A 16,417-nucleotide genomic window follows, 5' to 3' on the forward strand; every position below is an offset into this window, starting at 1 on the left:
CGGAAGGATGACAGGCTGAGTCAACCCCCTGGTGTATTAATTCAGTGGCCCAATGGGGCTTGAACTCGGGACCTTTTGGATCCCAAGCCGCTGCCCTAACCACTGCGCCAACACCAGGCTCATATATATATATATATATATATATATATATATATATATATATATATATATATATATATATATATATATATATATATATATATATATATATATTGTATTATTGCGGGCCGGCGGGGTTGGGTGATAAGACCACTAGGTGGGGGAAAGCTACGTCGATACCCACCAGACTCCCCGGAATTGTAGGCCGTTGCTCACGGATAAAATCCTTGACGCAGCGGGTCGCTTAACCGACCGTGGAGGCCAATAACTCAACCGCGTGACCTAGGGTCCTCCTGCCTATCGGTGAATCGGGTTACCGAATTAACCACACGGTTTAATCACCGGGGAACCACGCCCTCGGTACGCCTTGTCCGAACCGGATCACTCCACCGGATCAGATCTCCTTTCCGGATTGGATGCAGCCGAGCGGCACTGCCAAAGACGTACCGGCTAGAAGGAACGGACCGTTGGCAATGAAGACCCGGCTAAACCTGGATCCGAACCATGCTGGACCAATGGAGGAAAAGACAAAGGCGAGCTGGGAACATTTCTACAATTATTATTTATTTACAATAAGCGAAGAAAAGCATGTGGCACAACAAAAGGTTTATTGGGGATGTAATGCAGGGAAAGATGAGAGAGGTGTGGAGTGTGACAATTATACAAGCAACTTAAAAAGCAGACAGTGCAGACTTGATGCGAGATTAATAAAAGTAACAATCACAACAATAAAAGATCTTATACAGGCTTACTTAACGGGCAGGCGCCAACACTCTCAGACACACACTCAGACAAAGTAAACCCAATTGTGAAAGGAACTTTTGCAGCCAACGATGGAGGGAGTTCTTAGTACCTGAGCGTTTCGGGGGAGGGATGCTCCGTAGTGCGGCACCCGACAAAAGTTGTGTAGTTTTTTTGTAGTAATCATGGTAATCCACAGCCGCACGAGTGGTAATCGTGTCTGTAGCAGGAGCCCGAGTGGAGAAGAGTGGAGTCCAAGGCCGAGAATGGAGCAGTAGATAGGACCAGGTAAGAGGCGTGGTCGAGGGCGTGTCGGCGGGGACCAGTACAGTAGGCGGGCTGTCGAGGCAAGACGTCGGCAGAGCCAAGCCGCAGGAACACTTTCACAACAACTCCTTCAATTCTCCACTTTCCAACCGACTTCTCACGCCTTCGACCTTCTTTCAACCAACTCCCACCGACTTCTTCCTTTCGATCAACAACCACCGACTTCTTCCTTTCAATCTACCAACAACCACCGACTTCTTCCTTTCGATCTACAACAACAACCCCCGACTTCTTCCTTTCGATCGACAACAACAACCCCTTCCTCTGAGGATTGCTCCGTACTTTATAGATCCCGGAGCTTGGGGAGGAGCCATGGCGAAACCGATGTCATTGTCCGATCTGACCATCCCGATTGGACCGGCCCTTCATGTGGTCCGCCTTTCTGGGCGGTGTTTCAGCCAGATGCTAGTTTGGCCCGCCCACGCCGCGCATGTCTGGGTTTGGGAAGGTGGGATGGTGGTGCAGCTTCCATAGCGAACGTTGAGATTTTGCCTCAGAAAACAAGACTCCGAATACAGCGGGTAGACGGTGGTACGCTGTGACCAGCGAAATTAGGGCAGCAAGTGAGATGAATTTCCCAAAGAAAAAGGAGGGAATAAAATAAAAGGGGAAAAATGATTTATTAATGCTAACTTATAGCCCATCACAACGCACTCCCTGCTGTCCCGCTAGACCAAAGGTAGGGATCTATCTACAACTATATTGATGGAATAACTGACTTAGGACAAATGCATGTTGTATGCATACAGTTCTGAGAACCGTAACAGTATATCTACATATATATATATATATATATATATATATATATATATATATATATATATATATATATATATATATATATATATATATATATATATATATTGTTACAGTTGTGGAAATTCGCATTACACCATAAAGGGTCCTCAGGTGAGATATATCGGTAAGTTCATGTGTAGTTAGCCCAAACCCGTTGTATAGAGGGAATATGTGTGATTCATCCGGGCTGCGACGCTTTGAGTAAGCCATTTTTCTTTCTCTATTGTTATTTTGGACCATTAAGCCACCAACAACTCAAACACCACCCCCCTTTCCTCTTTACCTCTACAACTCCATCCCGCAAACATCGCTTCACCGCCATTCCCAAACGACGCCCGCCAACCACCGAACCACCACAGCAAACCCCCCACCACCTTCGCCTAACTTCTTCTACAACCATCGATAAAAACCACCAGTCAACACCAAATGTCATGCTGTCCAGGGCCCGTTCGGTAATTGATGCCGAACGCGTCGAGCCGTGAGTACGAATGCGTTCCTCTCAGGGAGAAATTCGGATCAGGAAGGCTTCACGCCCCCTTTTTCTCCATCCAATGGGCGAGCGTCGGGCGGTATGGCCCCGCCTCCAAGCGCGATGGATGTAAATTCCTCTCAGGAAGGAATTCGGATCAAAAGAGGCTCACGCCCCTTTTTTACCACGCCAATGGCTGAACAGAGGGTGGCATGGCCACGCCTCCAATCGCGTTTTGATCCTAAAATCTGCATACAGGCTCCTCCTCCGGTCTATAAAGACGTGAGCACAAGGCAACTCGGGGGGGGGGGGGGGTTCGGGTCGAGTGAAGACGGAGGTCGTCGTCGAAGTTGTAGTGTGGTGTCGTCTCGTCGCTGGACGCTGGGCTCATCTCGTCGCTGGGCTCGTCTCGTCGTGCAATCGACCCATCTTCGCTCTCACAAGCGACCAAGCCAGCCAGCCATTCCCCTCGCTCGACCCTGAGCATCAACAATTCTCCCCCCCCCCCCATCCGTGCTGAGATAGTGCCGGTGGTCCCGTTTATTCCCCACCCTAACCGTGGTGCCGACCCAACCGTGCTGGCGCGGTGCATGCCGGAGAAGGCTCACCGATCACGCCAGGGGCACGGAGTCGGGGTGCAGCTGCGCAGACATTGCGGCTTGCCCGCCATCGCGTCACGAGGATGTGGGTAAGACCTTGTCGGTCTCGTGGACCTGGCCACTCCTCCAGGTTCCGCGCACATTTGGTCACGGACCCCGTCTACCTCCCTGCCTCTGGGGAGGTCTTTTCTTTGCTTTTGAATGAATGCTGTGGCGCCGTCCGACAAGTATAATTGCTTAAGTGTTGTAAATAATTATAGTCGGTCGTAGTGCTTTTGCTTTTGTTGCATTTTGTCTTGACTGTTATACGTGTATAACTGTATGGCTGTGAATACGTGCTTGTCTGTGTGTGTGTGTAATATAGTTCTTGCTTGTTGAACTTTCCCATCTCGTCGCGTCCTTTCCTTTGTTGAAAGTTCCATCTTGCATCACGTAAGGGATTGATAGTGGGTTTAAAACACCCGGTAAATAATCTGAACCGTCGAGGTCGATGATAACTCCGCTCGGTTATCCCTGCAGCACGGAATGAGCCGCTTAAGCGGTTCGTGTCCGAAGTCGACCTGCGGTGAGGTACGATCGCCCGGTCGACTACTCGCGCAGGTACTTAGGTAGGTCGAATTTGGCGAGCAAGCCTATCCTGCGCGAGTGGTCAATTGGCACGATCGTGGTGAGGTTAAACCCCCACCCGTGACTGGCTCCTGGCGGTAGTTCCCGGAGAGTCACAACTGAATTGTCCGTTCCGGTGGGCGTAGCGGCCGCTATTGGCTACACGCGGTCGTTCGCACGCTGGACGGGCCAGAATTCGCAACTATATATATATATATATATATATATATATATATATATATATATATATATATATATATATATATATATATATATATATATATATGTGTGTGTACAGCCCAGAGTTATTGCCCAAATGTTATATTTTTATTTGAGAGCGTGAAGAACATTGGGCATTTTAAGGATGCTAACAAAGATCAAGTCTGCCCGTTTATTTCACAAAAAAAAATTTTTGGTCAAAATTGAAAACATGAATTTACCTGTCATGTTTTTTTTTTATTACATACCAAAATAATGCAAATCAAAGTGTTGAAATATAACCAACTTTACGTACCATAATACCCAAATACATCGTTGGCAGAATGAACAGCTGAGAGAATGTGCATGTCTGCTACAAGCAGGGTGATTCATCAATGAATGTGCCATCCCTCGGATTGACGTTAACCTGGATGTCCCGTCGCACAATCTCCTCTAAGCTGTCTCACTTGGGTTCGAATCCCGACCCAGCTATAAACTGTCATCCTGGTGTTTCACAGGCAAGGTGATTAATCAATGTGTGTACCGTCCCTCGGATGGACGTTAAACTGGACATCCCATCACACAATCTCCTCTAAGCTGGCTAGTTATCGCTGGCACTAGCCGGTTCGTGAAAGACTTGGGTCAAAACTCCCTAGTCGAAACCCGGCCGAATAGATGAGAAATTGGGATTAATGATGGCTATTAACATAAATATTCTCATTAATTCTCCCCCGTTAATCCATATATATATATATATATATATATATATATATATATATATATATATATATATATATATATATATATATATATATATATATATATATATATATATATATATATATATATATATATATATATATATATGCTATAAACCAATTTGCGACCTACAAACAAATCAATTTACCAACAGCGTTCGTGTGATCAATGCCAAATGAGAAGCTGTGAAACGTCTTTCCACAACCCTCCCGTAACAGATTGAGGCAGTTTATTGCGCACAAAATGTTATTTTAACATTTGTTTGGGTTTTTCAATCTGGGATGCATTCAAAACCACCTTAATCTGCAACATGAGTCAGCCAAGTGGTGCTAATGTTGATGGCACCGGTCACATTGTTACGGATTTGGAAACCTCCTGCACACAAACAGACAGCAGCCCCCGCAGTTCAGTTATTTTGATAAGTATGTGTTTATATTTAGGGTCCCGTCCTTCTGTCTCATGGGTTAATTTAATGTGTGCGCTGAGGGTTTCTTTTATAGTCAGGTTTTTTACATCGCCAACTAATCTCCTTCGTTCTTCGCTCACCTCAGAGCTCCGACTCCGCCCAGGAAAGGAGGGGGTTCACCCCTTGTCCAATCAGGAAGCTCATCACCTCAGGGCCGACTCCGCCTTAGCCAGATGGAGTGTTCAGCCCGACCAATGAGGGGAGGCCACTGATCGCCCGACAACCCCTCGTCCAATCAGGAGGCGAGTGGCCGGAGAAGAGAAAGAGTAGAGTGGTTGTCAGGACCAGAGTACTGCAGTGATCATGGCCTATTGCTCTTGGTCTGTCGTGGTGGCTTGGTCTCAGTTGTGGTCTGCGGTCCTTTGCGGTGGCTCCTCGTGGTGGTGGTGGTGGCTGAGCAGCTAGGGTCATGGGCCCCTGGATTTCGGAATGTGGGTTCGAGTCCCACCGTGGTGGGTTGGAGTCCGGTGTGACCGCACGAGGCGGGAAGGTACCCGGCCAGGCTCTGTTCCCCCAGCTCGCCTTCCCTGTGGGCTGAGGGGCCGAAGAAAGACCTATGGGGTCCATTTCTTTTGTGTGTGTGTGTGTGTGTGTGTGTGTGTGTGTGTGTGTGTGTGTGTGTGTGTGTGTGTGCGTGTGTGTGTGTGTGTGCGTGTGTGTGTGTGTGTGTGTGTGTGTGTGTGTGTGGCACCAGTCTGTAAGGTAGAATTGTTTAAGTGTTTTCTTTTCATGGTACATTGCATTTTATTTGGTGGTAACTCTGCTCTATGTCTCCCTTCCCGATTATTGCCCCCATTATAAATAAACCCGCAATTGTTAAATGTTCCAGTTCGTTGCCCGTGTTTTCTTCCATTGACCCAGCATGCTGCGGGCTTGAGAAATAGTGAGGCCGTCGGTGCCGTAAGTTGTCATTGGGTCCGACGGACTTTGGCAATTCCGCTCGGTTTCACCGGACCGAAGTCGCTAGAGCGACCCGATTCGACAGAGTCCGTTGAGGGTGTGATTTCCCCGGTAATTTGACGATGTGGGTACTTAGTATATTGAAATTTGGCTATTAACCCTACCTCACGCAGTCAGAGAATTGGCGAGCACGGTCCTAAAGTGACCCGTGACCTTTCGGAGTTGTCCGAGAGTCACAACCTAAATTCCGGGTGTTCGGTGGGAGACGGCTCTACTGCTCCACCTAGTGGTCGTTTATCGCCACCGAACCTCGGCCCACAACAATATGACCACGAGTTCACGGTGGCGACACTTTTCACAAGTTATGAGCATTCTATGTATTTTCAATGTTTTATATATTTTGGTATGGATTAAATCCATCGATGTTATTCAATTGTTTCAGTTGATTTGGGTGATGGTTTCGATATGTATTGCTTTGGGAATGGGTCCGTCCAGTGTCCGTTTCCCCCCTCACGATCCTGGGCTGATTTGGTTGAGTCCACATTTATGTTTGATTCCTTTTCATAATAAAACGATTTATGTTTTATATATTTTTTAATTTTGGGTTGCGTGCACGAACCCAGAGACAAAGTAACTTCCTTGCATTGGAATTACCATCATAGCTTGAGCAGTTATTGAGGTAGGTTGGGCTACAGTTTTACATTGTTTTGAGAGGGGAACAACAAGAAGAAGCAGAGGAAGTACAAATTTGCGTTTTAGCGATCTCTCGATGTGGTACTGTGGGACTTTTAGCGATGTATTCTGGTGTCTTTTTAAGGCTTGGTAATTCAGAAAACACTCGAGAATAAAAGTTATGGCTTTTAAACGCTTATGACTTCACTCTATAGTAGTTTATGAGCATATCATTGTGTACACATTTGAATGGGCGGCCATTTTTTCCCCCGTATCACCCCTCGATATGGAGTTCTACCCTACTCCATGATAAAAGGAGCTGTGTCGTTCTGTTTGTTATGCTATAACTAGATGGATTTCAGTGAAACAAACAATGGTGTGGATTCAGAGAACTCCTGGGGAGGATTGTGATGCAAAAAAAAAAGAAAAAGAAAGAAAGGAAGTTCCAGAAAAACTTAAGAATATCAATTAGTACATGAGTAACCATAACCTTAGGTATTTCTTATTTAGTTCACAAATTTAATGAATATATTGCATGACTTTTTGTGTAGGCGCATTGTGGGAGCTGCCAAGGTTCTGTGAGCAGCACCGGTCAATGTAATGTTGTTCTTTATCAACGCTGAGAACGGACCGAAGTAATGATTCACTCCCTTGATCTGTGAAACTATCTGCACCTCCAAATCCTGTGGAACCTTGAAGCGGCTGTTGTGCTCTTTTCCGATTGGCTGTACTTGGGTCTTGCCAACATTGTTTAGACTGTTTCACTCCTTTCCCAGGAGCAGAAAGCAGTTATTTTGATTTTGAACAATGGGAGTAGTTACTCTTTCACAAATGAAAAGCTATTTCTCTATTATCATGCTTGTTCAATCATTTCCCTCACTCATTTAGGGAACATTTAGGGATTTAGGGAACTCCCAGGAAGGTTTGTGATGCAAAAACAACAAAAAAAGTTTGACTCAAATCCCTTCAGCTGTTCTCAAATATCTCATTTCTACCTCGCATGACCACTAACCTCATAATCTAATCAGTTTATGTATACATCATGATACATACTTGTACCAAGTTTGACTGAGATCCCTTCAGCCATTTTTAAGTTGTGGTAATGAAAACCTATCAAAGATTCTGACCTTTTGCCTCTTCATGCCACCATCTAATCAGTTTATCTTTGCATCATACTATATACTTATACCAAGTTTGGTCAAAATCCCATCACTGGTTCACAAGTTAGCGCAGTAACATAATTTTTTTACCGAACATGATCTCTGACCTTTTGACCCCAACATCTAATCAGTTCATCTTTTCATCATTGTATGTACATAACCAAGTTTGACTAAGATCCCTTCAGCCGTTCTTAAGTTATTGCAGTCACGAACACCTATCACGGATGCATGAACAGACGAACAGCTGGACAAACAACCTGAAAACATAATGCCTCCGGTGACATCATCAGTGGAGGTATAAAAATTATAAGGACACGGGATAAACATGCGTTGAGAGTGTGAGGTGGTATAAGGTTCTGTTCTTTTCACCCTCTCTGCTTCTTCTTTTGTGAAACACCTCGCAGACAACACATTTTGTCCAATATCCAATATCCGACTAAACCAACGGCGTTCTGTCGAATGTTTGGAACGACCTATGCCAGCCTGAATGCGGGGGAGGGGAGAGAACAAATAAAATGCGAGACACACTGGGCAGTTCAGAGTAGTTGAGTGGTTCATCGTACGAGCAGTCGAGCGTCTCTACATCTAAGCTCTTTACCTTGGCCGTTCATCTGGGTAGTTCGCTCGACATCAGCGGACCTTTTATTTTCCCTTTCATTACGCTCATTTTATCTCCATTCCATTTGCTTTCATTTTTTTCCTCCATACCTCACACATCTCCACCCATCCCATTTTACACACGTGCACTTTCGCACAGACTGCAACGCTTCTTCTTTTTCTTCGTTTTCTTCTCTGGACTTTCTGTGGCTTTACATTTAATGACACCCTCACCAATCAGGCATGCCTTCAGCGTACCATTACTAAATTGCCTCTGGAATGCCATCTCCCCTCGTGAGTCGAAACAAGATTTCCCAGAGCAACCAGGTCACCGCATTGGGTGAAGGGGCCTGTTGAGCTTCGCATTGCCACCGGGTGCTGGAGTGAAGGGAGGGTGGGGCCATGAGAGAGAAGCGAACTGAACCATCAAGCCCTGAGCAAATCACCTTGATGGAGCTTGTTGAACGTTCGATTGTGGCGCATAGAGGTCCCCACCCTTTCTCTTTCACACTCACTACATTTATTATGCCCTCTACCCAAACTATCTGTGTTTTTCCTGTCTGGATCTGTCTGGATCTAAGTAGTGTAAAAGTGCCAAGTGATTGTTCTAAGTTGTCCCGAGGCAAAACAAATTTAGTGGTAACTCATGGAGAGCAGCAAGTGGTGTTGGTTCGCTCGGCTGATTAAGCAGTCACCATGTAATCGCTGGAACAGTTCCCTATCTGCTTCATTCATCTCACAGGTATGGTAAACCAACCTTGGGTGTGAAGATCCGGCCAAATGTGAATGTTGTCAACGGAATCCCTGGTCTTTTAATAGACACGGAAGTTTTGGAGTTATCTGTCCTTGCGGCCATCACAAAATGTACTCTGAAAGCATACATTTTGGATAAGATCAAATCATACAACAGTTTTAAAAATGTCTCACTTTCACAAAAAATCAAATTTATATTATTACCCCGTGCGCATGAAGCGAAAAGCAAGGTTAAGGAATTAGTTCATGTCTGCCTGTCCATCTGTCTGTATGTATGTATGTATGTATGTATGTATGTATGTATGTATGTATGTATGTATGTCTATCTGTCCATCTGATCAATTTATAATCGATGAACAACTTATTTTAATTGAATGTTATATTTTGAACACAAATCAGAACATGAATGGGAAGACAAATTTCTCGTTTTTCCGTAATTTAGCTTTGATTTTGGTCTGATTGCACATGCGCAGAGAGGAATGCAATAATATTTTACTCTGTCTGTCTGTCTGTCTAGCAGACAATCAAAATTGAAAAATCATTCCAAACAGGAAGTCATAATGGACACAAACAACAGGTGCAGATAACTAATGTAATGTGTTGATAGGGTGATGCAATAGACACTGGTTAAAACGGTGGTGAAACACAGAATTAATTTATCACCTTTAATCCTCTTTCAACCGTTTTTAAAATTGAATTATATACTTGAATACTGTATCAGACAAATTGCCTTCATCATATTACCAAGAACCGTGCTAATCGATATATTGACCGAGAGGGCATGGCGTGTGAGAAGACAGTATCTCGGTGAGAACACTCTGCCAATATGGCTATGTTAGTACGAGGCCGATTAACACTGCATTTCATGGTGATCAATATCTATCCCCTAAACTGTGACTCAATGTTGTCTTATTACAGTGTATAAGGCCATAAGGGTGATGTATAAGACTGCTACAGTCACGCTGAACTTCATGATTTTTAAAAAAATGATTTTCAATATAATTATTATGTTAAAATTGAAGTATATAGTTGAGCACTGGTGAGGCCCCATCTAGAATAATCCATCCATCCATTGGGACCATACTCTGTGCAGAGCATTGGTGCTGCCAAAGCAGACTCCTTGGCTGTTGGGTACAATCCTGGACGGGTCGCCACTCCGACACAGGATACCAGCAAGCTGACACTCATTTTCCCGACCTCGAAATGATGACAGGCAGAGTCAACCCCACCTAGTATTAATTCAACAGATGAGCAGGATTGCAACTCAGGATCCTTGGATCTCAAGCCCACCACCCTAACCATTAAGCCAACACCAGGCACATCTAGAATATTGTGTGCAGTTTTGGTCACCACAACTCAAGAAGGACATAGCTGCAATGGAGAGGGTTCATTGCAGGGCTACTCGATTGATTCGGGCCGAGCTAGACTTAGCTATGAGGAGCGGCTGAAGGAGACAGGGCTTTATACAGGAGAAAGGAGGTGGTTATGAGGAGATTTGATAGTGATGATTAATATAATGAAGAGTCTCGACAAAATAAGTGTAGATGCATTATTCAGCACAATAGACAGTGATCGTACCAGGGGCCATAGCCTGAGAGTAAATAAGAGGAGAGTTAAGACGGTGGTAAGGCAGGGGACTTTTACTCAAAGAGTAGTTAATGCATGGAATGGTCTCCTTGGAAAGGTAGTGGCAGCAGAAACAGTAGATGGGTTTAAATTGGCATTGGATAGGTACCTGGAAGTAATGGAGACAGAGGGGTATAGGGATGTTGGCAACACCTTCAGTCAGCTCGAGTATGGATGGGGGATTGTGTGTATCTGTGTGGTGTCATGGCTGTGGTGGTCTCGTCAAGGGGTGGTGTGTGGTTGAAGTTGTGTGTTGAACTGCCTTCGCCCACACGCCCCTCCCTCCCCTGACAAAAAAGTAAACCCTTTGCTGTTTGAAACCCTTCCCAGAGTTCCTCCACAGCTGCAAAGCCATTCACAAATTGTACACACATGAGAATCCCAATGCAACACACCCATCAGCTGCAGGACCAGTTTCATCGCTTATTGGAGAATCATCAGTGACAGCGCAGACAGAAATGCATACCAATGAGGCTCCCAAGCATGTTCATACCACATGCAAACATTAAAAGCAATCTACATATAAATGAAAAACAAAGACCCACTCACATTTCTCACCTGTGAATGGAGGGAATCAATTGTGACTGGGAAAATCCTTTGATCTCCCACCTTTCTTTACTTTCCTGAATTTAAAATGGATTGAAAGAAATAAAAATTGTCACCGACCGACATAAAATACCCCATAATGACAAAGTGAAAACATGTTTTAATTTTTTTTTTTTACAAATGAATTAAAAATGAGAAGCTGAAATGTCTTGCATCAAGTAGTATTCAACCCCCTGAGTCAATACTTTGTCGAAGCGCCTTTGACAGTGACTACAACTTCGAGTATTCTTGGGTATGTCTGAGCCACCTTTGCACATCCAGATTTGGGGATTTTCTCCCTTTCTTCCTTGCATATTTGCTCCAGATGAAACTCAAGTTGGATGAGGAGCGTCGGTGAACAGCAATCTTCAAGTCTTTCCACAGATTCTCAATGGGATTCAAGTCTGGGCTTTGGCTGGGTCACTCAAGGACTTTCACGTTCTTGTTCTGAAGCCATTCCAGTGTTGCTTTGCCGTATGTTTGGGGTCATTGTCCTGTTGGAATGTAAATCTTCACCGCAGTCTTCGGCGTTTTGCACTTTGAAGCAGGTTCTCCTCAAGGTTTTGTCTGTATTTAGCTCCATTCATTGTTCCCTCCATCCTTACAAGTCTCCCAGTCCCTGCTGCTGAAAAACATCCCCAGAGCATGATGCTGCCACCACCATGTTTCATGGTAGGGATGGTATTATAAGGGTGATGAGCTGTGTTCATTTTCCATGAGATGTAGTGCTTTGCATTCAGGCCAAGAGTTCAATTTTCGTCTCATCAGACCACAGAATCTTTTTCGTCATGCTCTCAGTCTTTCATGTGCCTTTTTGCAAACTGCAGGTGTGTTGTCATGTGCCTTTTTCTCAGGAGTAGCTTCCGTTTGGCCATTCCCCCATAAGATTTAGATTTGTGAAGTGCTGGAGAGACTATTGTCCTTCCAACAGGTTCACAAATATCAGCGAAGGAACTCTCTAGTTCTGTCAGAGTGGTCATTGGGTTCTTGGTCATCTCCCTGACCAAGGTCCTTTTTGCCCAATTTCTCAGCTTGGTCAGACGGCGAGCTTGAGGAAGAGTCTGGGTAGTTAGTTCCATATTCTTTCCATTTCGTAATGATGAAGCTCATTGTGCTCTTGGGAACTTTCAACATTAGAACTTCTTTTATACTCTTCCCCAGATCTATGCCTCTTCACAATTATATCTCGGAGTTCTTGGAGTCTACAGTTCCTTTGACTTCATGGTAGAGTGTCTGCTCTGACATATACTGTCAACTGTGGGTCGTTATATAGAAAAGTGTGTTTCTTTCGAAATCATGTCCGATTGAATTGGCCACAGATGGACTCCAATCAACTTGTAGAGACATCTCAAGGATGATCAAGGGAAATTGGATGCATCTGAGCTCTTTTTGGAGTGTCATAGCAAAGGGGTTGAATACTTATTGATACAAGACATTTCAGTTTTTCATTTTTAATGAATTTGTAAACATTTCTCAAAAGAAAATTCCACTTTGACATTGTGGGGTATTATGTGTAGATCGGTCACAAAAAAAAAAACTCAATTTAATCCATTTTAAAATCAAGCAGTAACACAACAAAATGTGAAAAAGTCAAGGGGTGTGAATACTTTCTGACGACACTGTATATGTTGACTGCTTTTAACATTTACACGTGATACATGATTGCAAGCCTCAGTGGTGCATGTTTCTGTCTGCGCTGTCTGTGAAGAATTGCCAATAAACGATGAAATCGGACCGGCAGCTGAGGGGGTGTGTAGCAATGGGATTCTCATGTGTGTACGATTTGTGAATGTCTTTGCAGCTGTGGAGGATCTCTGGGAAGGGTTTGAAACGGCAAAGGGCTTACCTTGCGTAGCCTTTCACGTTTGCTTTATGCAGCTTTCTCTGGCTGGAAGAGCACTGGAGGAGTCAATTTATTTGTACAATCCTTGCCACCTGGGTTTAGTTTTTTCCCTCCATTCACAGGTGAGATATGTGGGTGGGTCTTTGTTTTTCATTTATATGTTGACTGCTTTTGACGTTTACATGTGGTACATGCTTGGGAGCCTCAGTGGTGCTTGTTACCCTCGCCGAATGAGAGCGTATTTGCATTTGGGTCCTTTGGTTTGTTTGTCTGTTTGTTTGTACGCACAGAACTTTCATGTTTTTCTCTGCAACCGCTTATCAGATTGAGACAAAATTTTCACCATTGGTGCGACGACTCATGTAGAATGTTTTAATAATTATGACGTCATAGGTCACGTGGTGTGGCTGCTATGTTGGAAAAACGGAAAAGTACTCCTCATGCGGAATGAGAGCGATTTTTAATGACATCATCGGTGCCTTCGTTATGACATCATAATTGCATCTGTAGAACGCTACATCTGATCAGTATGAAAAATTTTGAGGTCCATCTTGGGATAAAATGGTCCAAAAAATTTGTTTGATGACTTCATCGGTCACGTGATTCAGCAGCCATCTTGTTTTTTCTAAAAAAAAGCCTTCAAAAATCTTCTTCTCCAAAATGGCTGAACAGATCGAGGTAAAACTTTACACATATGACCACCTATCGACGAGGAACAAAAGGTTCACATATATGATGTCATAGGTCACATGGTTTGGCAGCCATATTGGATTTACCCAAAAACATATAAAAATCTTCTTTGCCAGAATGGCTGGACAGGTCGTGGGAAAACTTCACACAAATGTTCCCCAAGGCATGCGTGTACAAGTTTGTAAGGAATAATTGATGTCATATGGTGTGGCAGCCATATTGGATTTAAGAAAAATATTAAATGTTTACTCTGGATCCTCAATCAATCGATGTGAAACTTCACAAATATGATCTAGTAGTGATGGGGAATACATATTTTAAATTTCAACTTGATTGGATAAATGGGCTGGCAGCCAGAATTATTTGATTTTTTGAGCTGGGTTTTGTATTTTTATTATTTTTGTTTTTTTGAATAAGGCTCACTTGGCTGTTTCTGGATGGGTTTGAAGGTAGAGGAATAGGAGCTGAAATGCGAATCCTATCCAGGTTCCTCTTGATGACTTCATCTTTTCTGTTTTATTGTTTGCATTCCTCCTGATTACTCCAATGCAGGACTGTACCTAATTGGTCTTCCATTTGATTTGAAGTGAATTTATTTTAATCCCATTCTGAATTCAATCAAATAATAATTTTAAAAAACGTCATGGGACAGGGTCAGGTGTCTGATCAAAGTGGGACGTCTTGTTACCTGGTCATCACTGCCAGCAGTTATAAAGTGGCAGTTCTAATTATGTCTCATTAATTATGTAATACACCAGTACACAAACACCACACAAAACGACACAAACACCAAGCAAAAGAAGTCCTGGCGAGGGTCTGCAATCTCTGATTACTCTTTTTCTTGTTTCTATTTGCGCTGTCGCTGATGATTCGCCAACAAGTGATGAAACTGGTCTGGCAGCTGAGGTGTGTAACTTTTGGATTCTCATGTACGTACTATTTGTCTTTCCTAATATCATGTTTTCACTTTGTCATTATGGGATATTGTCAGTAGAGTGGTGACAAAAAAAAATTCAAGTTTAATCCATTTTAAATTCAGGCTTTAACACAACAAAATGTAAAAAGGTCGAGGGGTATGAATACTTTCTGAAGGCACTGTATGTATTGTGAAAAAGTCTTCAGCAACCTTGACAATTTCCATTTTTGTTGTCATATTGGCATATTTCTGTAAATTAAAGATATTATAACGATCATGTCTTCTTAAAGAAACAAAAATGAATTTTATTTTACAACATCAATGCATGAAATCTCAATATTTGGTGTGATCACCTTTTTAATGCACAACAGAAATCAATTTTGGAATGATTTCGTGCAATTTCTGGATAAATTCCATCAAGACGTCGTTCTGCAATGTTTCCCATAATTCGTGTTTTGATTTTGGTTATCTTTCTTCCTGTACAAATAATCCCAGACAGCTAGTATGATGTTAAATAGTCAGGACGTTGAGGGAGCCATTCTTTCCCACTGATTAGCATCCCAACTCTGTTGTTCTTGGGCACATTCCCATCTCTTGCCTTTTTTACCTTCAAACAGAAAGGGCTTCTTGATAGCAACTCACCCATGGAGTTCACGTTTGATAACAGACTTTCTCATGGTAGATGGGTTCGCTTGTACCCTTGATGTCTGTGCCAGTTCTTGTGTGACTTCATTTCTTGATTGTTTAAAAAAAAATTATTAGAAATAGCATGTTATCTTTAAGTATTGCTCATCTATCTTCCTGAGTTTATTTGGCCTTCAAATCAATTTTTCTATCTTTTTAACTTCATTGGTCTCATTATAACCTGGTGTTGGCTTAATGGTTAGGGTGGTGGGCTTGGGATCCTAGAATCCTGAGTTCAAATCCTGCCTGGCTGTTAAATTAATCCCAGGTCGGGTTGACTCAGCCTGTCATCCATCTGAGTTTGGCAAAATGAGTGCCAGCATGCTGGTATCCTGTGTTGGAGTGGTGACTCATCCAGAATTGTGACCAATAGCCAAGGAGACTGCTCAGGCAGCACCAACGCTCTGCACAGAGTATGGTCCCAATGGATGGATGGTCTCATTATACTTCTGTATTGTTGGTTGAATGCCACATCCAGAGATACCTGTTTTGTGGGATATTTCCCTCTGCTAATTGCCATCTTGGTGTAAAACTATACTTTTGAGGTTCAGCGTGTGATATCTTGGACACAGTCTCCCTGCAAGTGAGAAATTACAAATTAGTATAAAAAACAAAAAAGTGGTGATCATATACATAAATAAACATATATACACATTGTTGTGGATTTTCGCCCGTTCGGCGTGCGGGCGGCCGCCTTTAGCTAAATTGCGGCCGTGCGCGTCCACCGAATGAGCAATCAAGTCGCAGCTTTTCGGATCAACGCCGAAACCCAGCTACGGGTGTTGTTAACCACACCATAAACCAGCCAACTCTTCTGTCCGCGCTACAGGGTCGATCACCGAATTGTCAATGTACCTAATTATTCGCGCAGATAGAAATGCCAGGGATTTACACCTCAACGGAGCCTGCACGAAAACGAGCCGCTTTAA

At 43.4% G+C, this 16,417-nt stretch overlaps 1 protein-coding gene across 1 annotated transcript in view; it reads left to right on the forward strand.

The window, feature by feature from the left end:
* Positions 1 to 5,113: 5,113 nt before the first annotated feature.
* The window catches only part of LOC147020655 (microtubule-associated protein 1B-like), a 90,827-nt gene continuing 79,523 nt past the window's right edge, over positions 5,114 to 16,417 (forward strand). Inside the window, exon 1 of the mRNA XM_085896189.1 lies at positions 5,114 to 5,552. Coding sequence (XP_085752315.1) covers positions 5,492 to 5,552 — 61 coding nt within the window. The 5' untranslated portion in view covers positions 5,114 to 5,491. The remainder of the gene's footprint in view (positions 5,553 to 16,417) is intronic.

The sequence above is a fragment of the Eptatretus burgeri genome, chromosome 9 (genome assembly GCF_056783735.1).
Source record: "Eptatretus burgeri isolate ZD-2024b chromosome 9, Ebu_testis_v1, whole genome shotgun sequence".
Taxonomy (NCBI): domain Eukaryota; kingdom Metazoa; phylum Chordata; class Myxini; order Myxiniformes; family Myxinidae; genus Eptatretus; species Eptatretus burgeri.